The 24,905-nt window shown below is 35.1% G+C and overlaps 1 protein-coding gene across 1 annotated transcript in view; it reads left to right on the forward strand.

The window, feature by feature from the left end:
• The window catches only part of LOC128994577 (glutamate receptor-interacting protein 1-like), a 41,204-nt gene that overhangs the window by 15,477 nt on the left and 822 nt on the right, over positions 1-24,905 (forward strand). Inside the window, exons 3-19 of the mRNA XM_054419226.1 lie at positions 2,130-2,288; positions 8,361-8,532; positions 12,649-12,753; positions 12,955-13,140; positions 13,863-14,017; positions 14,645-14,800; positions 14,997-15,150; positions 16,428-16,645; positions 17,338-17,541; positions 18,358-18,518; positions 18,736-18,868; positions 19,418-19,546; positions 21,639-21,767; positions 22,193-22,364; positions 22,945-23,167; positions 23,584-23,733; positions 24,534-24,656. Of these exons, the coding sequence (XP_054275201.1) occupies positions 2,130-2,288; positions 8,361-8,532; positions 12,649-12,753; positions 12,955-13,140; positions 13,863-14,017; positions 14,645-14,800; positions 14,997-15,150; positions 16,428-16,645; positions 17,338-17,541; positions 18,358-18,518; positions 18,736-18,868; positions 19,418-19,546; positions 21,639-21,767; positions 22,193-22,364; positions 22,945-23,167; positions 23,584-23,733; positions 24,534-24,656 (2,729 nt within the window). The remainder of the gene's footprint in view (positions 1-2,129; positions 2,289-8,360; positions 8,533-12,648; positions 12,754-12,954; positions 13,141-13,862; positions 14,018-14,644; positions 14,801-14,996; positions 15,151-16,427; positions 16,646-17,337; positions 17,542-18,357; positions 18,519-18,735; positions 18,869-19,417; positions 19,547-21,638; positions 21,768-22,192; positions 22,365-22,944; positions 23,168-23,583; positions 23,734-24,533; positions 24,657-24,905) is intronic.

The raw sequence follows: 24,905 nt of genomic DNA on the forward strand, positions 1-24,905 counted from the left end.
TTCCAACGATACTTTTTGATTGTTCGGACGCCTGACGGAAGTGTTTGAGGTTAGAAAATAGTGTTATTGTTATTTAAATGGTTGCGTTTGCATTTTGAGTACTCTTTGTAACAATCAACAAGATGGACAATGATAATTAAATAGAATATAGGTTTAAAATTTAATTTTTTTGACTGTAAATTACTGTAAATATTAGAGACGGAAGACTGACTGAAACCAACTGACGGACAATTGACTGAGAAATTGCGGATGCAACTGTGACTGGACTGTAACTGGACTGCAACTGGACTGTAACGGAACTGTGACTGGGCTGATGTGTGTGAATCGACCTTGATGTAGAAGAAATTAATTATTGCTAAACCAATCTTGCCATCAATGGACCTACAGGATCGGGAGCAAAGAATGCCAGATGCCAAACCAGACAGGCGCGGTGTTCAGCTGATCATAAATAAATAAAACACATGTTAGCAATCTTTGGCTGTTTGTATAACACATACTTTCACAGAACACAATAATTAATTAATGATAATAATTGTCATTAATATAAATCGTTCATTAAACCATCATTTTGTATAATTAGGCTAGTATAGTTCTAAGATTTGATTTTCCTAAGCATTTTAAATGAGTGAAGTGCATTTTAACAAAATACATTTTACAGTTAAAGCTTTTCGACAATTAAGAATGGGGTCAAGTTTTGCTTGTAAATTGCATAGATTTATAAAGTTTTTGGTTATTTCTATGTTTCAAAGGACAGTGAGAAAGCCAGAAAACAAGTCTCATTTATATTTATGTCTGTCTGTTTAAGTGTCTGTTGGTGACACCATAGACAAACAGAATTAAATATGACACTTAATTTGTTATTTACACGCTCAAGGAAATATAGAGCATGGATAAAGATTCAACTCTTTTTCATGTATTCACAGTCTTTTACAGTTAGAATGTTTTAAGTTAATTCATTTGCTCCTCTCCACTATAACCACTTGCAACTATACCTGGAGTAAAGATGGGACACATGGCTACAGAGGTCACAATTGGCCCATTAATTGGTCCTCACTGATCACTGCCATTAAACAATCAATGGCACTTTTAACTTATAGTTCAGAGTATTCTTTACATTGGGAATTTATTAACTCTCTTCACGAACTTAAATGGTTTATTTTGCCTGGTTTAAATTAAATTTTAATCCTTGTAAGAATATATTTATTGATTGTCATTTGTGCAAATAACTATCTACCCAAAACATAAATGGTCTAATTAATTGTGGTGTCTTGAAAAAATATTTATTTGCCAAACAAAATTGTCAACCTAAGAACAATGTGTGTCTGTCAATTTGCAAATTAAATGTTTGTTTCCACAATTTCCCTCAACATCCAGGTGAAAGATCTTGTTGGATGTTTTGAATAGGGGTTTTTGTTGCTAAAAATCCATTGGTAAAAAGCCACTACCTTGGAAAAACACATGTTTGAAAAAAAGCTCATTTAAGGGGTCCATCCCATGTTAATTTCTTCAAATTAGGGTACATTTTTCTAAAAAAGTATTAGAGTTAGGGACCTAACTTTGATGTTGCTGAAATGAGTGTTTGATGAGTAATTACAGCTGGTAACTTTGTAAAATACCAATCGGGTACTTAATTTTTTAATCAGCTGTTTTTTTTTATTTTATTTAAATATTTATTTATTTATTTATTTTGCATTTTTTTATACCACAAACTATATAAGATTATGTTCTTAAATTTTTTATCATTTTTAATCAGGTCTTTCTTTCTGCACTTTTTCCATTAATAATATTCTGATATATGTGGTCTACAGTTTTAAAAATATTTACTTCTTAAATAATTATCAAAATAAATAAAAACAGCTGTTCTTAAAAAAAATTACCCGACAAAATTACCCGATTGGTATTTTAAAAAGTTACCAGCTGTTACTCATTACATACACTCTTTTCAGCAATATCAAAGTTAGATCCCTAACTCAAATACTTTTTTAGAAAAATGTACCTTAAGTTTAAGAAATTAACATGGGATAGTAGGACCTCCTTAAAGACATTTTCAAATTGACAAAAAAATAAGAATGTTCTTAGATCTAATGTTTTATCAATTTCATTAGTTTAAATCAGTGTTTTCTTTTAAGGGAGTATTGATCGAGCCCTTTGTCCTGGCATTGGAGACAAAAGGTCAGAAGAAAAGCCAAAAATGCCTGCCAGGGTGGAAATTAGCCACAACAGGCAAGAAAACATTGAACTTCACAACAATACAAATCACAGTGTCGAGTGGGACACACAGTCTTATGGTATGTATGCAGAAACAATTATACAGGGTGATTGATATAAGTGTGCCAGCCGTTTTATTCGAAAACTATAAGAGATATTGTAGTGTCATTCATATGCCTTTGCATTTAACATATGTTTTATAATTTAGTTTGTTGTTGTGGTGATGATGACTCTTGTTGAATAATAAACACATTCTTTACTTGCAGCATTTATTAGTATTTTATATTATCTTACATGGTGTCAGGTTGTGAAATAAACATTTAAAATATGCCAAGACCTAACAAGAAATCTTCTAGAAAGTCAAAAAAGGAAGAGGACGAGTTTACAACTGAAGATTCTGGAGATGAGGCAGTTGGTCCTCGACATAGAAGTAAGTTTCAAATAGGCTCTGATAAATCTATGAAAATGATTAGTACCCAATCAAAGCCAGCACCAATAGTGATAGGTCTACAGGCACCACTAAGTGCTCCTGACATATTTGATTTTACCAACCCAGCTATGTGGCCTGTATGGATTAAGCGGTTTGAACGTTACAGGCAGGCATCAGAGTTGTATCTAAAACCGGACCACCAGCAAATAAGCACCCTTTTATATACTTTAGGGCAGGAAGGTGAAGGTCTTTTTGAAACATTTGGACTAGGCGAAGAAAAAGAGTTAAGTTATGAGGATGTAGTAAATGCCTTTGCGAGGTACTTAGGCCTTAAAAGAAATTTGGTCTACGAAAGAGCTAAATTTCTAAAATGTAGGCAAAGTGCAGGTGAACCGGTGGATGCTTTTGTCAATGACTTGCACAAACTCGCGGAAAGTTGCGAGTTTGGACAGCTCAAGGACAGTTTGGTACGAGACTTAATTGTTATTGGTGTTCATAACCAAAACTTATCAGAGTCTCTACAATTAGACGAGTCATTGACCCTTCATAAGGCAATCACGAGAGTATGTCAAGCAGAAGCAATGTCTAAACAGCAAGCTGTAATTAGAGATAAACCATCCAGGGAAGATGTATTTGGGGTAAGTTCAAAACCTTTTGATAATAATAAACGTGTGGCTCAAACTACTAAAACATTTTCCTGTCGTCGCTGTGGAACAACTCATGGCCCTCGGGAATGTCCTGCTTTTGGAGAAAAGTGTTCCAAGTGCAAATTTCGTGGTCACTTTGCAAAATGTTGTCCAAACAAACCAAAGGAGGTAAAAGAGATTAAGGAAGTTGACTCAGACGATTCGATTGATTAAAAAAAAAAGGACATTTAGGTGAAGTAAACTTTAAGCAGGGTGAATGTCCAAGTGTAGTGGTAAAGGTAAATAGTCAACCAGTAGAGTTTAAGATGGACTCTGGGGCAGACGTTTCTGTTATGGGAAGTACACTTGCACTTGACCTCAAACTTGTAATCCGTCCAACCCATAAAGTTCTTTTTGGGCCGGGCCAGACTAAATTGACTGTTGTGGGTGTCTGTTCAGCTGAAATTATGTATGGCAATAAGCAAATATTAGAAGACATATATGTCTTGCCGTCCCAAAGTACACCTCTAATGAGTAGAAATGCATTGTTGAAACTGGATGTTACTTACGTTTAACGTTAATCTTGTAGATGGCGAATCACTCCAGAGTCAATATCCAAAAGTGTTTGAGGGCATGGGTAGAATGAATCATCCATACAAGATTAGGCTGCACGAAGATGCAAAACCTTATGCTGTTATGTCACCGAGGAGGGTGGCTTTCTCACTTCACAAACAGGTTAAATATGAATTGGACAGGATGCTTGCTGATGGTGTAATAGAACCAGTAACTGAACCTACTGACTGGTGTTCTCCCGTAGTAGTGGTTCCAAGGAGTGATGGTAGAATTAGACTCTGTGTTGATTACACAAAATTGAAACAACATGTGAAAAGAGAATTGTTGCATCATCAGTGGATGAGTCTCTAGCTAAGTTGGAAGGAGGTAAGCTTTTCACTAAGTTGGATGCCGCCAATGGATTCTGGCAGGTTCCACTTCACAGTGATTCATTTAAACTCACCACGTTCATTACACCATTCGGGCGATATTTCTTCAAGAGACTTCCGTTTGGAATCTGTTCTGGACCGGAGGTTTTCCAATTCCGACTGAGTCAAATGCTTTCAGATATCCCAGGCGTAGTGAATCAAGCGGATGATATCTTGATAATGGGGAAGACAGAAGCAGAACATGACAGCAGAGTCAAACTGGTACTACAGAGACTCTCAGAAAATGGTATCACGTTAAACAAAAACAAATGTAAGTTTGGAGTAGAAAGTGTGATTTTCCTCGGACACGTTGTCTCATCGCAGGGAGTCAGTATTGACCCAGAGAAGACTAAAGCTATTCTGGCCATGAAAAGCCCCCAGAGTATAACGGAGGTTCGACAGTTTTTGGGAATGATAAACCAATTAATAAAGTTCGTTCCTCGTCTTGCTGAAAAAACAGCACCAATCAGAAGTCTCCTTAAAAAAGGAGTTGAATGGACTTGGGATGAGCCTCAAGAACAAGCTTTTAAGGAATTGAAGAAGGTTGTAGCTAATGATACTGTATTGGCCAACTACAACAGAGAAGCGAAAACCCGTGTAATGGCAGATTCGTCATCTTATGGTTTAGGGGCAGTGATCGAGCAGTTTGATGGAAAGGATTGGCGTCCATTAGCATTTGCATCGAGGACATTAACAGAAACAGAGTCAAGATATGCTACCATTGAAAAAGAAGCTCTCGGCTTAACTTGGGCTTGCGAAAGATTTTCTAGCTTTATTCTTGGTAAAAGGTTCCAGCTTTACACAGATCATAAGCCTCTGACTGAGATAATGGGTTCAAAGCCGATCTCTGATCTTTCTTCTCGGCTGCAACGTTTTCGTATGAGATTGCAAAATTTCGACTACGAAGTTGTTCACATCGCGGGGAAAGAAAATGTAACTGCAGATTTACTATCAAGAAGCCCTGAAAGTTCACCAATGGATCGGGAGAATGAGGTTATCGAGAATCTGGAGGAAGAAATGTTTGTAAGAAGCATAATTGATGCATTGCCTTCTTCTGATAAACGGCTGTTGGAAATTAAGAATGCCCAACATGAAGACCCGGAAGGACAGGAGCTCTTAAAATGCACCCAAGAGAATACATGGCGGAAAAATTCGGTATTCTGGAAGTATCGCAATGAACTCGCTTTGGAAGATGGATTAATTGTTAAGGGAAGGAGGATGTTCATTCCAAAGGCCTTGAGAAAAGAAATCTTATCAAGATTACATGAGGGACATTTGGTATAGTGAAATGTCGGCGGCGTGCTCAAGAATCTGTTTGGTGGCCAGGCTGTTCAACAGAAATTAGTACTAGAGTGGAAAATTGTCCAACATGTATAGAACACAGACTACAGCGAAAGGAGCCTCTGATGTCTACACAGCTTCCTCAAGAGCCTTGGACCCATTTACGTGCAGATATTTTGAAATGTAACCAAAACTGGTATTTGGTAATACAAGATTATTTCTCACGATTTTTAGAGCTCATCGAACTCAATACTTTGACTTCAGCGGCAGTTATTGGAAGGATGAAAAACATTTTTGCACGACACGGGATCCCTCTAGAAATTCGTACAGATGGAGGTACTCAGTTTAATTCTGACGAGTTCAAAGGTTTCGCAAAAGAGTACGGATTTAGAGCTGTAACTAGTAGTCCACACTTTCCTCAATCCAATGGAGAAGCTGAAAACGCTGTATCTATAGCCAAGAGGATTCTACTAAAGTGTCCGGATCCCAATCTTGGTCTATTGGCTTACAGGACCACCAAATTGGAATCGGGGTTATCACCTGCAGAGCTGCTGTATGGTAGAAAACTAAGAACAACTTTACCTTCTCTCAACGACTTTCAAGTGGTTGGAAAAGATGAAATAGAATCCTTTCGAAACTGTGACAAGAAAATAAGAGACAGAGTCAAGAAAAACTTTGACAACAGAAGAGGCGTCAAAGAACTTCCACCTTTAGCTTTAGGAGAGAGAGTCTGGGTTAAAGATATAAGTGCGAAAGGAACCATAAGAACAACAACCAATCTACCTCGATCCTACATAATATCATTGAGTAATGGGAATGATGTAAGACGAAACAGATGGCATCTTATTCCCCTACCATGAAAAGAGAATGATGATTCTGACGATGTCTACCGTGGAAGGAGGGTGCAGCCAAACCACAATGATGGAATAAGAAGATCGAGCAGAACTATCAGACCACCAATAAGATATGAGTAAATATAATGAGGAAGGGGAGATGTTGTGTCATTCATATGCCTTTGCATTTAACATATGTTTTATAATTTAGTTTGTTGTTGTGGTGATGATGACTCTTGTTGAATAATAAACACATTCTTTACTTGCAGCATTTATTAGTATTTTATATTATCTTACAGATATCAAAAAAAGTTAAATGGTAAGTGCCTTGGATTTTTTATTTAAAAAATTGTAGTCAAGTCAAAAAAATTATTTTATCCGCCATTTTTCCAATATGGCCGCCAACTTTGATTTTCTTATGGAACACCCTGTATTTTATGATGTATTCTGGTAGAAAATGTAATTTTAAGACGGTTTTTTTCTTGTGATTTTTTTTATAAACCTAACCGTTTCAAAGATAATATGTAATGGTTAAAGTTTTGAAATTTCTGCATGAGAAAGAGTTTCGATGCCAGCTGTTTTATTCGAAAACCATTCAAAATTTCACAACTTAAACCATTATTATCTTTGAAACGGTTAGGTTTATAAAAAAAATCACAAGAATAAAATTGGTGTTCTATAAGAAAAATCAAAGTTGGCGGCCATATTGGAAAAATGGCGGCTAAAATAATTTTTTCGACTTTACTACAATTTTTTAAATAAAAAGTCCAAGGCACTTACCATTTAACTTTTTTTGATATCTCTTATGGTTTTCGAATAAAACGGCTGGCACACTTATATCAATCACCCTGTATAGTTTGCACATCAACAATATTTCTTTGGTAAACATGTATTAATTTTTTTGTCAAGAAATAGTTCTCTTTTGGTACGGTCAGTTTAAAAATTTAGAATGTTTAAGGGGAAGGTTTCCTGTGTTCCCCCACAACATTTTTTAGATTAATCGATGTATCAGCTATCAGCCGTCAACTGTTATTTCAAAGGTAGAGGTGGAGGGGATACAATCTATTCCCCTCAAACCGTCTAAATTTTGTGAATGAAGTATATAGTATGTTTTTTCAAAGCTGTGTTAAAACCCTTGGTGAGGTTAGACTTATTGGAGTGAAAATATAAACATACGATTGTTATCTTTTGAGAAAATTCACAACGAAAGGGGCTTAAATGAGTAACAAACTGGAAGTCTAGCGTTTACCTTTTAATCCACAGTGGTAACTCATCTCCATTCATACTTGGCTTAAAATACCTACTTTGTATGGTCGCCATTTCATCGAAAAGTATAAAGTATTAAGTGGTCATCCAATTTCTGTGGTTGTAAGATGTAGACGTACAATAGTACAAATTTCAGATAAAAGGAGCAACATGTGATACGTTAAGCGAGATCTTGTTTATACAAGTTGTTATAGGCGTAAAGTTGTGTTTGAGGTCTACTGGTAGTCACACCTCATCTGTTGTATTAATAATGAAAGGCTGGGAAGATGATTAATAAGCTTGAGCATCTAGGAGTTATTTATGTACTGTACACTATTAATAGACCTGTCAGTTGATTTTCTCCCGTAACTAAATTCAAGGTGAAACAATTTAAAACTTACAAGCAAATAATACAATGACACATTTCAGTTTCTGTAACTATTTTAATTTTGTATTAGATTCATATACAAAAAAATATTTTGGTTCAAGTTGGTTCATGTAGCCTGGTTATTATTTAGATACATGATTAAACTATGAGAGAAAACCCAGACATTTTGTGGTAATGTATGTTTGTTTGATGCTGGTTTTTAGTAAGGACTTCACAACAATCACAGTACATGAGGACGAATATCTGTCCTGACAACTTGAAAGTTATTACACATCAGGCCATTACTGAAATCACAAGTCCTCAAAGGTCTTTCCTGCTCTTTAAGACAACATTTACTATTTATTCTAACAATTTTTATAAATGTTCCAGAGGAGGAACAGATGAGTAACGTGCAGGTGGTGAGGAGGGTGATGAACGTGTCGATAGAGCGAGACAGCAACGGGAGTCTCGGGATCACACTCCGGGGAGGAGCTCATCCTGACCCGGCACTCTCCCGACCTCTCACTATCACACAGGTCAAACCCGGGGGACCTGCAGACAGGTGACCGTGAAAATGGGGTTCATAAACTAATGGACACATTTAAGATATAATTGACAATGGAAGTACAGTAGATATCTCTTCTATGAGCTTGACAAGTTAATTTTGAAAATGACATTAGTGAAATAGAGTAATCTAACAGAATTTAGAATGTACTGTTATTAAATGTTATTCAACATTAGCCCATATTTGGAGCTAGTAGTAACAGTGATTATATTTATATTTTTTTTTATTACTCTGACAAAAAAAAATCTGTCTAGTTGTGTTTGGATATTGTGTTATTTTGATTTTTCACTGCAGGGGTTCCATTTGTGCTGTTTCTTCCTCATATTTTTTTTGGTGAGAACCAAATTGAAGGTCTTTATATAGAATTTTTTGCTATCATTAATCACTTAAAAATGCAAAAAATAAAATAGTTGGTGTCGTAGAGTACACTAGTAAAACCTACATTAATTGGTAATAAATTATAACGTTTATTACCAATTGCAGTGAAACTCAAGCATAGCTTGATCCTAAGGTATATTTTAACTCAAATAATAATAATTATGAATGTGGTATGTAGTGCAGTAGAAATAATCGAAAATATAGCTTAAGGTGGAACTAATTGCAACAGAAATGATTTTTGCTGTGAATGGTAGGTAGTATGCTTCTAATCAACATACTAAAAATATACATCCGTACTGTGGCGCAAAATATGTTTTTTGGCCACCATCTTAAAAAAGTGTCAAAAATTTAATATTAGTAAAAATAACTTTTTGGGTATCAAATTATAGGAAATGTAATGCTGAAAAATGTTATAATAGTAAGCACTATTTAGAAATACGATTGTAGTACAAAATACCCCCGCCACAGCAAACCTGCAGACTAAACGAATTTCCATTTGTCTTAATTGATTTTCATTTAAATCTAGTAATTCAGTTTTAAAAATATTTGTACAACTAAATCTATAGAGTTCTACTGGACTGATTTTATTAACTAATGGGTCATTGGAAAGCAATTCGTGTAGATTTTCAAATAATTATGAAAGTATGATTTTTTTAGATTTGCTAGGTGAAACCCGTCAACGTCGACAATTAGCCTAGGTACTGTTGAGGTTGCAAGCAAGATCTTTTTAACTATAAATCGATGATAGATAACTACATTTTTAAACAATTTGGGTCGTATATGTTTTAGCAGTGTGCTTTAGGTACGTCCGATCTCAATAATCAATAATTCCAATGGAATCTGGTATTTCACTGAATATTTTTAGATAAAAACATATAGGATAATGTAACTGCTAGAATACATTTTTAATTGAAGTAAAAATTGTGAAAAAAATCCAATTTAATTGTTTTTGTAGGGTAATACATTTGATGGATTAATGATGACAAATATGTGCTTGCTTAGCTTTGAGACCAAAATTATAAAAATCGGTCCGGTAGAAGAGCCAAACGAACTCGAAAAAAACAAATTTAACTCCCGTAAGTAATGTACAGGGAGGCAGTTTGTGCATAACTCAAAATATACGTCCAAATGAGTGCTGATGCTTAATAGCAAATCTATGGTGCGTCCATAGCTTTAGTTTAAAGCCGGATTTACACTATGTAGCAAAACCTGCTATATAACTTTTGCTATATAACATTGCTTTATAACTTTTGCTGTATGAAAAATTTACAAACAATTTTAGTGATTCTGGTGCTCGTGCTATATGTTATAATATGTAGTACAACCTCATTCGCATTCCGTATCGAAATGTGCGCTGAGGAGACATTGTTCGTGGCAGCTATCGTGGTGATCTTGGAAGTCAGAGAGAGAGAGAGAGACAGACGGGAGCGAAGATTTTAGCAAGTTTTAGGTTTGACCGCTTCTTGCTTCGAGAAATAAGTACAGTGTAACAGATTTATTACGGGACCTTAATGATGATGAATACGCTGACAATCCATAATTAAAACGCTAGATAAGGTGACGGTAACTTCAAAAACGTTTTACGTATGATCACAACGCCGGTTGTCCACGGAACAGTTCAATTATGTTTATAATATCATCCCGATCCTAGGCACTGTCACTTTCCGTTTCCAGTCCTTCCATTGTAAACAAAGATCGCTGAGCAAAACCGTTCGCACCCAGGAGGCTATAACTGTGAACTGTGTGCACTAAATGCTACGTATAGCAGATGCTAGATGAAAAATATATGTATATCATTTATACATATAGCAATGTTGGATGTAGCACGTATTTCTTTTGATATTTACCGACTCCTGATGGATAGCACAATTTTAGCTCTACAGTAGAGTCCCGCAAACTCGGCGTAATGTGGACTGGAAGGGTGCCGAGTTTGTGAAATGCCGGGTTATTGAGAACTAGGGTTAAAAATAAGGACAATACAATTTTTGAGCTTTTTAACCGCTTTTTTTAATTAGATTTATATTACAAGTCAGTATTAAGTCATCAAATATAGTACAACAAATCCTTAGTACGAGTTGCAAATGATTATACTTGAGCTGGCTTGTGTCCATGTTTAACTCGGACTCAAAAAATCACTAATTATCTGACCAGGTGATTGCCGAGTTATCCAGACTGCCGGGTTATCGAGTGCCGAGTTTGCGGGACTCTACTGTATATAGCAGGATCTGCTACATATAAGTTAGCAGTGTTATATAGCACTTTTGGAAAGTTACTTTTTCTACTTCTAGCAAATGTTATATAAACTTTGCTAGATGTTACACAAATCTGCTATGTGGCAGGTTTAGCTACATAGTGTAAACCCGGATTAAGGCAAAAATTATGAAAATCGGTCTAGTAGAAGAGCTCCGACTCGGAAAAGAAAAACCAATTATTTTTATAGATGGCAATAATTGGTTTACCAGTATGCATAATCTAATCATACGAAAAATGAGTTAATAATTTAACAGCTTATTTTTTTATTGTTATTTAATTGATTTTTCTTTGATTAAATATTGTTGTTAACAATTTGCATTTGTTTTTAAAGTGTGTTTCTTATGTTAAGTGCGTGATTATAATGTTATAAGCTTTAATCTGTACCAAGTATTAGTGAGCAAAGTGGTGTATGGATTTCATAACTATTATTTTACTAGAGACCGTTGTATTTAACCACAATGGGCTCTGTTGCTAGTCTATTAAATAAATAACATTAGGTTTAACGAAACGAGTACCAAGGTTTGCTGCTACAAGGAAACTAATTAAGTGTGTTTTTTTTTGTAAAATATTAATTGTTTATTATAAAATAAATAAATCTGCAAAGTTTTATCAAAATATATCCATAAACAAGGAAACTACAACTTTTTACCATATTCTCCATAAGAATAGCATGGGGATTTTAAATTTCCAACTTTTAGAATTTTCCCCGTTACCAATAACCGTACAAAAACCCTTTAATATACTTAACTATTTGTTTTTTAAGCTCTTTAAAAAGGTCTAGAAAGAAATTGGGAAATGTTACGTTTTAAGGGTCAAAAATGAAAAAAAAACACAAATTTTAAAAGTATAAAATAACTTATAAATAAAAAACTTTTCAAATGCCACGTTTTTAAACGCACCTTTTTTTGCCCATAGTGCATCACTGTTAACAGTATATTTTAAATTCAACCATTATATTCTTTTCCCGCATGAAATTTTCTATAATTTGATACCAAGCCAGATTTTTTAACAATAATTTAAAATTTTACACTTTTTTTAAATGGCGGCCAAAAAACCGTATTTTGCGTAACAGTACAAATGTATATTTTTAGTATGTTTTATATAAGTGTATTACCTACCATTTCTAACTGGAATAATTTATGTTGCAATTAGTTCCACCTCAAACACTATTTCTACTGTACTAATGAGGAAAATGGTTTTTGTAGTTTTGTAACAAAACTATGTTAAGGTGGTTTGTATTAAAAAATTATTGATTTGAAAGATACTAGATTGGCAAAAGAACACGATTTAATAGAGATCAAGGAAGAAGAAATAAAGTTTAACTATGTTAGTTAAAAACATTTTTAAATTTAATTTTTGATGTGGAAATTTATATTTTTGTAATTTTGCAGACCAACACACTTTGATACTGTCTTAGTAAAACTACATACATTACATATACATTTTTTACCCAAATATGCCTAATGAAAATGTCTATTGCAGTGAAGGCTCTATTAAAGTAGGAGACAGACTGATCTCTGTGGATGGTCATACGCTGAGCTCCGTGTCATTGTCAGAGGCGCAAAACCGACTCAGAGCAACTACAAGGTAAACACAATCTTTTGATACTCAAACTATTTTTGAACACATTTGATCAGATTTAAAATTCTGAAACCAAAGATAGTTTCTGAGTTCTATATAATATTTTTTGGTATTGTTATAGTATCTTTACAAACAACCAATTGCTTGTGTACACTACCTAAATAGTAAAGAGTAAAACCAAAACTCTAAAATATTTTGTGTTTCCAGTCCCATCAGCTTGCTATGTGTGGAGTACGATGTGAATGTAATGAGTCACGTCCGGGCAGCACAGGGTCCGCTACTGGTGGAGATAGAAGGACCACACTGCCACAACTTGGGGATCGAACTAGTCAACACTCCAGACAACAATGCGGTTGTCATAGGCCACGTCAAGGCTGGCAGTATTGCTGAACGGTTGGTAGAAAGCTTAAGTAGAAGGGAGACAAAGAGAAGATAACTGCTTGATGATTACACGTGTTGGTTTTGGATACTATAAGTAGTGATTGCATATTGTAAAATCTAAATCATGATCTTGATGTCCATTGAATGTTTGACATGTTGTGAGGTTGAGGGAAAGTTTTCCTATTTGGTTACATTACCAAAGGACAAACAGATGGATTAAATTGGTTTTGAATGGTTTATAATTCAGCAAAACACAGAAGATGCTTTTGTTGTCTTTTGCCAATGTAATATCACTGATATGACAAATGATGGCAACATGGTCTCATGACTTTCTGGTGAGTGCATATTGTTCAATAGTAACAACTATTTTCATTATAAATCTAGTTGCTGAAAATAGTCTAAAACATTTTAAAATTAAAACAAAATCTGACTGACACTGACTATTATAAAATGCTACTGAACAAATAGTTATTTGGTTTATTCACAAATTATCCAAAAAGAATTTAGCATTTTCACCATCATCATATAATTAATTAATAACATTGTTGGTGTCAGTATTCCAAAATGGGTTTTTCCTAAAGGATGGGGAGGTCTTTTGAGGAGGAATCTCTTAAGGAGAAAGACTTATTGATCAGAGAGTAATGTGTTTTTGTTTGGAATATTTAGATGATTCTAGATTCAAGTTCCCTCTGTTCCCCACACAAATTCCTTGATAATTGTTGTGACTTTTCCAGTTGTGGCGCATTGCTACCAGGAGATCAGATTCTGGCAGTCAATGACATTTGTGTAGAAGACACTAAGATGACAGCTGAAGACGTTAATCAGCTGTTGTGGACTGGCAGCTCTTGTGTTCTACAAATACTGCCTTCCTCATCCTCGTCGTACAGAGGTGAGGTTTTACCTTGGGTAATCTCTTGTTTAATAAGTTTACCTGGCAAATGTAAAATTGTCGGTTCTGTCCTGATTACTTGAAACTAGACCCAGTTATCCTTTATTGCAAGACATGTAATAAATGGTCCTAGCCATGGGTGACACAAAATTTAGGATTGAGGTGGTATTGGATGTAGGTGCAGGTAAGGGAAAGTTTACTTACAAGCCTAACTACTGTGTCGCAGCTCAAAAACCTTGAAGCTCCAAGCCAAACTACTGTGTCGCAGCACAAAAACGTTAGTTCATCATTACACAATGGGCTGACTATACTATAGTCCGTTCATAAAATTCAGGCGGTTTGAGGGGAAGTTCCCCTCCACTTTTTTGCCTAATATATGAATCAGCGCCGACTGACACTTTGGCAAACCTCAGTTGTAGGGTTATTATTTTAAAGGTAGGATCAAGTGGAGGGGAAAACCGCCTACATTTTGTAAATGGAGTATATCCTAAACGTGACTTTTTAAGAAGCCAAATGTGCTAGATTCTACTACACCATCCAGTGTGTCCTCTTGTGCAGGAAATTATTAAGGACTCGTGTATTTGGAGGCTTAAGATCAAAAATGTAAATGTTTATGTTTTTTTTCAGGTTATCCCCAACCTTTGTACAGCTGTCCGAGTCCAAGTCAGAGCTCAAAACATTCAAGAGATATCCATAATGTTGAAAATATAGCTTTATTAAGTAAGACCCCCTCACCAATCATGAAAAAATTGCAATTTTCCAATTCTTCACTTAATGAAACAGGTTAGTTACTTAACTTACATTGTTGTTTTGATAAATATTTAGCAATAAGATGATTATTACTAAAATATCACTTAAAATTACATACGGTGACTCCAAAATAAACTGGCACCTAAGTTAGATCTATTTCAATTTCATTTATAAGTGGTTGAAGTTCATTTTAAAAGCAGAAAGTTTAAACATTTTTAATTACTTTCAGAGGTTGAGGCGACTAGTGGAGGGGTTTACCAACGGAAGAACTTATCAATATCGTTAAACTGTGATGCTCAAAATAGGTTTGGTATTACTCTTGGACCTGACCCCAAGTTGGGGACCAACATTATTGCGATTGAGCCAAGAAGTCCAGCGGAAAGGTTAGTATTAGTAATGTATTTCTTACTAGTTTTGATAAAAAAATGTTAAACTCACATTTTGTTTATGAATTGGGAATGAAATTTAAAGACAAATCATGCAAGAAAGGTTTTAAAACATAACTTACAGTTCTGCGACTTTGAACTACAAGGGAATGAGTTTGTTTTAAATTATATCAAGATGTTTACACAAAATTAACCTAATTTTAATTGCTTCAGGTAAAATTAACTCTGCAGGTACTCTCTTATTATCATCACAAAACAAGTGGCGAAATACGTTTTACAATATTTTGTACTCATTATCTATTTAACATGTTCCCATTAACCCACCCCTCTGTATCTGAGGGCTGTGTATAGTTGGTAGCTAATGAGTTAAGCTTGATGGCAATTACTGATGAATAACGCTACCGGTATTATATTCATAGGTACTTTAAAAAAAAGAAAAGTAGTTAACTTTATCTAATTAGCTCTTGATGGATTTCCAGTAGAAGAAACGATTTGTAAACGAGCAAAGGTATGAAGGAAAGTACTTAAAAACATAATCTTAATCTTGAATTCGAAGTTGACTTTCCACTTAATTTTTTTCTGTAAGTTAATTCATGGTTTGTAAAAGTTAAAACTAAATGTGAATTAATTAGTTTATAATCAATTACACAAATTCTGAACAACATAACATTCCTGCAACAAACTTATTTACAATGTATGAATGGAAAGGCTTCCATAGTCAAACTTAACCACAAAATATTAACTAAGTAAAATAAATAAATAAGGTCTTTATTCATGAGAGAATTTCAGTTACAAAACTGTTTTACAAATTGACTCAAGTCAGGACTTAAACTAAACCAAAATTCTTAACACTACAAAACCAAATAAGACTATAATTACAAATTCTTCAGGTTATTCTTAACATTTTTGTAAGACAGTGATTTTATTGTGCAAGGAAGTGCACTGATTTTAGTGTACTGAGCCGGCCCAAAGTAAATAAAACCCCTTTTATCAGCATAAAAAACAACCCTTGGTATGTGATGCAACAAGTCGTTTCTAGTTCTCTGCTCTCTTACGGCCGACCTTACTTTCAGTTTTTATATTGTCGTCTTTAGGGAAAACCCATCTCACATCGCCAGTAGCTTTAGGTGATGTTTGGCCTCATTATAAAATAGCCATCTTCAGATGATTACTCTTCAGGCAGTCCTACTTATCTGCAATATGTCATGGTTTTACTTCTTAGACCACGATGTTATAGCTATTATTTCAAAGTAATACTTAAAGTTGTGTTGCAGATGTGGCAGTCTACAGGTAGGGGACCGTGTTGTTGCTATCAACGGCAACTCACCCCCTCCACTCGCCACACCTCAGACTCTCGAGTCCGTCATGCAGATGCCGTCCGTAACACTTACCACGGAATTCGCCATCGCACAAACCGTCATGCCTACTTCAGGAATCTTCACAGTCAAACTGGCGAATAACAAAGTCGCTGGTCTTGGAATCACCATATCAGGTAAGAGGAATTTAATACTGTATGGAAAAAATCTATTGCAAACTTATAAAAAATTTAATTTGATTTTGTTTTGGCAGCTGTATTGTGAACAAAAACATATTTTAAGTTGTCCCCATGGTAAGGCCTGGGGGTAAGGGCTTTTTTACTTACATTACTATAAGTAAAAAGTGACTCTTTTGGTTTTTGATCCTTAGAAGCGAAAAACTCTTGTTTTCTTAAACCACATATATGTCCTTCCATAAGCATATAGACAAAAATTAGTTAATTTGAAGTTGAGGTAATGAGGAGGAATGTGTGTGTCAGTTTCTGATACCATTTCTGTAAAATGTACAAATTGATAGTCATTTAAGGCATATGAAGATGTAAAATGCTTTTATTGGTATTCATGATACCTGTACAATCACCAAGATTTAACTTTTTAATTTATTCCTCATTATTTGAATCCCTTTTGTTGTTATCATATACAACAATATCAGTAGGTGATATTTCATAACGGTTGTCCTGTTTGGAAGACAAACAGCTTTCTTTGATATCAACTATCCTTACTCGTCAGATCATTCCTTCTTTTAGGTTGAGTCAACATCATGGGGAAAAAAATTAAAAAAGAATTTACTTCTAAGAGTTATTGTTCAGAAAAGAATTTCCGAAATTACAACTGAAAGTTTCAAGAGCTACATCATTACTTTCTGCAGGATGCAACCTCTACCGAGGATCAATGACAATCTCTAACATCCGGCCAGGCTCGGTGGCTCATCGCTGCGGAACGCTGAGTCCCGGAGACAGGATCCTCTCCGTCAACAACCACAGCCTTGCAGATCTCAGTCCTGACCAGGCGGTGGCGATACTACACTCCACTCAGGACATCGTCACTCTGGTGGTCAACAAGGGAACTGATGGTATGACTGATGGTCTATTTTGTGTGTTTGTACACATTTGTTACCATCTAACATCGACCTTTTGTTACATAGCATCATGAATTGGTAGCCCAATGACAATAATTGCATCTTGGATCAGAATGCATGATAAGTTACCTTCACTTGTGATCGAACGTTTAGATTAAAAAGGGGAGAACTAATACCACTTTGACCATAGACAAGACTCAGTTAATAATTGTGTGAATTTACTAAATCACGTAAATTATCAGACTTAGTTTGCAGAGACTACATTTTTAAAATATATAAAGACCTGTTTAAAAAAAAAATCCAATAAAGGATGAGTGGAGGTTGGCTTTGAATGAAATGTTTATTTGTCTAGCTCAAATGTTTGCTACAGATTACAGAGCAGCCACATAGAATACGTAAAAAAAGGGAGTGTACAAAGAAAGATTTGCAAATTTTCATTGAATAGCAAAATTTTTTAGCTTGAAATCATCAAAGTATTAAAACAGGTTTGTTTAATACATTTTTCAAATCATTATAATAAGATGTATTTACCAAAGCCAGTATGCTGATGAGTCATTGCATTACAAAAACAAGTATTGTTATATTTTTGTAAAAACACCCTCTTTTTACTGTGAGACGGTTTTTGAATTTTTTGATTTTGTATGTTAGAAACATTTCATGCCAAACAGATGATTGTTCCTATGATAATTTTCTAGTTTAATCTGCTTTTTCCAATCACTATTTGTTGTAGATAAAAACTTGTTTAAATTCACTTCCTCTAAGAGTTTTGCTTGTAGGAACTTGTTTCTAATTTTCGTGTATATTTTGTAGACTACTCCCAGGAGAGTTACAGTTCCATTCACACGGTGGAGTTTTGCCGCAATGGAGGGCCTCTTGGTATCACCATCGCAGGCTCGGAAGATCCCGGTGAACCTATCATCATCTCAGCTCTTACCCCGGGGGGATTAGCCGAGCAGTCGCAAGCCTTACAGGTGTGTGGAATACTTTGATGCTGCTGATCAAATGTTCTTAAACTCCAGAGAATCAAAGAATCTTTAGAAACGGAATACTCTTGATTCTCTCACTAGTTAGCAGGTGACAGACAGATTTTGCTACGGTACTTTATTTTTTTTAACACATTTATTTGAAATATTAAAAACAAATCATCAAATACAAAGCTTTTACTTGATATCTGAACATTCCTTCCAGATAGGAGATGAGTTACTGGCCATAGACAGCAGAAGTCTTGGGCAAGAGCCGTTGTCCACTGCTATATACCTACTGCAGAGCTCCAACGATCGGGTCATACTCTGCGTTGGTAGGAAAACTCCCACTATTAATGGTAAATAGATCATTTTTTTAAATATATACGTATATTAAGTCTCATCTGCCCAGTCAACTTCAACACATTCTCTACTAAAAACATATAGGCAACTTTGTATAGACTGCCAGTGATAAACATAATTCTGTACCATTATGTTCAACTTGGAAATATCCAAATTTGATGCCAAATTATGATGTGTCAAAGTCACAATAATCTCTTTGAAAGTACAAATACTTTAAAACAAAAAGGGCCATTTTGATATCAAAATAATTGTGACAGTTGTGCTGATGATAATTTGGTTAAATATCGTGAAAACGTGGTCATAATCATCTTGCAAAATGAACTAATTTATTTTCAAGCCCTCAGATTCAGTAACCAGGTAATGTTAAGCTGTCATGATATTGATGAGTGTGATAAGGAGTGACATGCAGCTTTGTTACTGATTCAAGATCTGCTTTTACTTGAGCCAGGACCATTATTGATTAGAAGTCCAAAGATCAAGGACAGCATCATTTTTCAACCATAAAAAGTTACTATTTTACACATCATTGTTGTTTACTTTTGCAGCCAATGTGGTGAGGGAGGACCTGATGGGTTACTCCAGTCCGGAGATTCCTTCAGTAGATTCCGCTGTGGAGTCTTGGGACAGTCTGCATGAGCAAAGTCCACCTTCTGTGCCTCACTACTACAAGTCAGGTAAAATTACTACTGATGAGTCACGATCATAACATAAACAATCACAGTTCTATTTCAACAACCACTTGGTTTAGGTATAAAGAGTGTAATCAATCATGTTTGTAAATCAGTGGTTGGCACAACGTTTTGTTAAATCATAAGTGTATATTAGCATACTTCCAAATTTTGTCTGTGTTATAGTAATGTGCCATATATTTTTAGTTTGAATTTGAATAGTAGGTGCACACACACAATAAGTGTGATTTGGATTAAGTTGATACCTTTAAATATTTGAGCATCATTATGCAATATTTATAGACACAAATTACCTAATTAATTTTGATTCACTTGCACTTGACTCATTACATAAATACCATTTAATGTATTTACAAAGAACACAATTTACATAAACTATAAAGGCTTCTTTGGTCAAAGTAGTCTTCCGATCTTGGTCGTCAAAAGTTGACTGTGTGGAGGAATTAACAAAAGAAAAATCTGTATTTTTCTTCAGCCAGTGCCGAGGTTTTGGATGTATTTACAGCCAAAGACAAAGATTCAACCATATTTATATAAAGAACCCCAAATTAAATTTTCTTGTAAAAAAACTATTATAGACTTGATAGAACATTTAATCACTGACCAAATAATATTATTTGTAAGACTAGATTACTTACGTCAATAGCTCATTGAATTTCATTTCATGTTTCAGTACATGTTTCGACACATTGTCATCTTCAGCTGAGTACTAGTGAAGTTTTTATTCACCATATGGTTTCGTCAATGTTCAATTAAATAAACACGTAACACGTAACACAAATACGACACGACACGGAACATATACATTTACAAAACACGTAAAGCTTTAGACATGCAGGCCTGCTCGAACAAAACACACGGTCATGCCGCGGGTCGGGGACAGACTGACTATGACTATTTGTTTATCCAGGCTTATCATTGTTATCACGGAGGCAGTGGACAGCTGTTTCTTTGGTAGGAATGATAGAATTGAATATCGAGTTGGAGATAAAATTTAGTTTTTCATTCAGAACAAATTCATTTTCGTCGTTATTTTTATGAGCTCTGTATATTTCGTATTCCTCCAACGTGTCCAATTTTCTGCCCTTTTCACAAATGTGGAGTATTTTTAGACTGTCTTCTATTGTTCCGAATGAGTGGTTATTGTCGATTATATGTTGGCTGAATGCTGATTTCTGTTTGTTCGTCCTAGGGTTTGGTCTGTGTTCTTTAAATCGAGTGTTAAACCCGCGACCAGTTTGATCGTAAAGTAAGGTGTTAAACCGACTGGTCGCGGGTTTAACACACGATTTAAAGAACACAGACCAAACCCTAGGACGAACAAACAGAAATCAGCATTCAGCCAACATATAAGCGACAATAACCACTCATTCGGAACAATAGAAGACAGTCTAGAAATACTCCACATTTGTGAAAAGGGCAGAAAATTGGACACGTTGGAGGAATACGAAATATACAGAGCTCATAAAAATAACGACGAAAATGAATTTGTTCTGAATGAAAAACTAAATTTTATCTCCAACTCGATATTCAATTCTATCATTCCTACCAAAGAAACAGCTGTCCACTGCCTCCGTGATAACAATGATAAGCCTGGATAAACAAATAGTCATAGTCAGTCTGTCCCCGACCCGCGGCGTGACCGTGTGTTTTGTTCGAGCAGGCCTGCATGTCTAAAGCTTTACGTGTTGTAAATGTATATGTTCCGTGTCGTGTCGTATTTGTGTTACGTGTTACGTGTTTATTTAATTGAACATTGACGAAACCATATGGTGAATAAAAACTTCACTAGTACTCAGCTGAAGATGACAATGTGTCGAAACATGTACTGAAACATGAAATGAAATTCAATGAGCTATTGACGTAAGTAATCTAGTCTTACAAATAATATCTACAGCTCAGGGGCTTAACAATGAATTTAAACAAATAATATTATTAATCCATCTCATTAATTTATCTCTATCTTGGCATTTCAGTTTTACCATTATAAATAGTGTTTAAATCACCCTTTATAATGGGAAAGGGCATCCCATCCTATTTAAGGTTGTTTCGCTAAAATACTACTCGATGGTTTCAGAAAGCGCTACTGTTCGGAGGAAACAACCGCTCCAGTCTTGCGACAGTCCAATCCTGACATGTAATGCAGCCTGGACTTCCAATAACAAGGGTCTTCACAGCACCAACAGCCTTAACACTGTGCAATCTGGTAAGATACTTCAGTCTACACTCATCTTGCATTCATCAGGCTTAAAACTTCACTTAGGTGGGTGCTGGTGTTTCAAAAGTAATGATATGCAACTTGGGCCTTAAAAAATTATCCTGCCTGAAGAAACAGCTGTTAGTCAGCAGTAAAAAGTTTAACATAGCATCTCACACCATTCTACTATCATTTCACCCATACTTAGGTTAAAATATGAATCATTGTGTCCCTGCATCATTAAAAAGACACTCTTATGGTCAACTTTACAAGGTCAACTTGGCAAGGTCTGTACTGAAAGATGAGTACAGAAAATTAAGAGCGGCAACTATTTTTGGGGAAACATTAAAACGAGTAAAATACATAATTTCATTCATGTATTCACGTCACCTCATCTTTTCAAACATTTAAATATTCTTTTTTAATATTCACAGATGCAGACACATGCTCATCATTCAGACTGTCAGAGTCAGTCCTGAACGACTACACAGGTCAGCTGATGGTCCATCAAAAATTTGCCCCTCCCTCTCCCCCTTGTCCTCTGCAGGTCAACTACCAACATCGAAACAACACTCTTCCCAACCATCGGCGCAGCTCTAGTATTGGGTGAGTGTTATTCTTATGCCGGTTTATTTTTCATGATAGTAGTAGCTATTAGCTTTGACTATTAAGTTACTTCATAAAATAGCTAAAAAGATAATAGAAGTGAAACCTGCACCATATGTGGATAAGCTTGCCTCTCATAACCAATGATGTTTAGTGGTCGCCAGTGCGACAGACTGTGAAACCAAGGCAGCGATATCTTAGGTTTGCTACCAATATCAGTGCCACCAAAATTTATCAGTAGACAATCTTATAATGTACTAGTTCTCCATTTGATATTTTTTATGTTTGCATTTGCAAGATGAATTCATATGCAAGGTTTAAGGAAGCCGCCAACCTCTTACATGTCTGTACATGTTGTAAAATAACAGGTTAAATAGGACCTTAGGTCATGTTCCAGCTATTGTTTTGATGAGTAGTCCTATCACATATCCCAAAACCTTTTTGATAATCAATGATACGTTAAAGAAGTTTGTTTTCCTTATGAATATGTAATATATTTTTTTATAAAAAAATACCTTGTGTATTTTAATTCTAAAAAATAGTTTACATTTTAACTGAGACTCCTAGTCCTGTTGTACAGTATGATGCGATACCATGAGATACAAGCCAACGTCATGTCGTCACCAAGAAGATGTCGAAGAGGTTTTCATCTTCTTGAAGACGAAGCAGCCAACTTTCCTCTCTCTGAAGATTTGGAGGTTAACCATCCTGAAGTGACGTTTGACACTTTCTTTAAAAGAGTCACAGGACCAAACAGAGAAACGTCAGAAGAAAATGTGAAAAAAGATGGACACATATTTCAGGTATGTTGTTAAATGTTAATCTTAGTATATTTAATAGACTTTTTTACACTAAAGCTCTATGCTACGATTTTTAACTGATAAAAGCTTATGCTGAAAACACCTTAATATGACATTAATTTACATCCACAGCTTTAGAATTTTTATTAGGCTTATTTTATAAAACTCCCTCTGTTTAATTTCTTTCAAGACTGTTATTGGAAATTAACATACCTAGTCACAATTTTTATCCAACCTAAACAGATTTTTCCATGGGTTAAAACAAACAACTTAGCATTGATTTGATTCTTGTCTGTGTGTCAGTTTGTTTTTCTAGAGCTTTAGCTTTCGCTTTCATACTAATTCAGCAAACAAAAACCTCAAATCAGTGATAAAAAAAATTAAAAAGTCTAAATAATTATGTGTCTAAATCATCACAGGTAACACTGTACAAAGATCCTGTGTATGAGGACTTTGGGTTCAGTGTGTCGGATGGCTTGTATGAGAGAGGAGTGTACATAAACAGGATCAGACGAGGAGGTCCAGCTGACTCCTGCAAGGTCCTTCAGCCTTACGACAGGATACTACAGGTACAATGCTTGCTGGGTGGTAAAGTAACAAGGGTTTGGTTTGTTTCAATACAAAAAAAATTGTATCCTAATGCTATTCGCATAATACACAGAACGTCAAAATAAGGGTGGTAGTTAACTAAAATATTTTTACTAACTTGTTTGTCCACGATCCTGAAGTTCTTGTATTTTGTTTAGACACAATGGCACATACAGTTAATACAGTGATTATAGAATAACTGACAATGAAAGTTTCCATAATTAATATTAGTTCACACTACCTTAAAGAATAACTTACGCATCTTAACTTTTGTAATGGAAATGTTGAGTACTACAAAGATATCTTAATGTCAATTACATAGTTTGATGATCTTTCCTTCTTAGCTATGAGCTATAACTCGTAGATCCTGCATCACTGCAAGGATTAATTACACTTCTTCACTGATGAGGTATTTTGTATTACAAAGGCATTTCCAAACGGCACCACTGCGGTGCGCTATCTAGTTTAAAAGCTTTCATTTAACTCAATACACTTCCAACGACACTAGTTGCAGCAGCAAGTAGTGCGCCGTTTAAAGGAGGCTAAGATTATCTTTTCTACAAATATAACCAAGTTCCCTGTCATACTAGGGAGTTTGCTTCCAATTCAAGCCAATTTTTCAGTAACAAAGTACTGCGTGTGTTTTATCTTATTTAGCTGTTCACAATTATTGTTGATTAGGTACTATGAGTTGTATACTATCGTTGATTACCTACTATAATTGTTTACTGACTGTTTTTTTTTAATTGTTAACTCTAATAGGTTTGTCCATAATTGACAGGTGAACGAGACCAAGACAGAAGATCTGGATTGCTGCCTCACAGTCCCACTAATCGCCTCAGCCGGTGACAAACTTCAACTGACAGTCAGCCGCGGCGGATATCACCACAGCAGCGAGTTGAAGGTAAAATGCAATGAATTAACTAATCTATATGGTTATTTATAAACATTTACAAGACTAAAAATGTTCGGGGAAAGTATACAGCTAGAACAATAATTAGAGCTATGTGACCTTGAAAGTATCATATCATACCAAAATTGATTTTTTCTTATTAATTTTATATCTTTGACTCCTTCAGCGCATTTGGTATTCCATTCCATTATGTATTTTACATGTAGTAGTATGTAATTGTTAATTATCCTATCCATACTT

This window comes from Macrosteles quadrilineatus, unplaced genomic scaffold, assembly GCF_028750875.1.
Source record: "Macrosteles quadrilineatus isolate MER2022 unplaced genomic scaffold, UCM_ALF_1.0 Scaffold_5__1_contigs__length_97177068, whole genome shotgun sequence".
In the NCBI taxonomy this organism is placed as follows: domain Eukaryota; kingdom Metazoa; phylum Arthropoda; class Insecta; order Hemiptera; family Cicadellidae; genus Macrosteles; species Macrosteles quadrilineatus.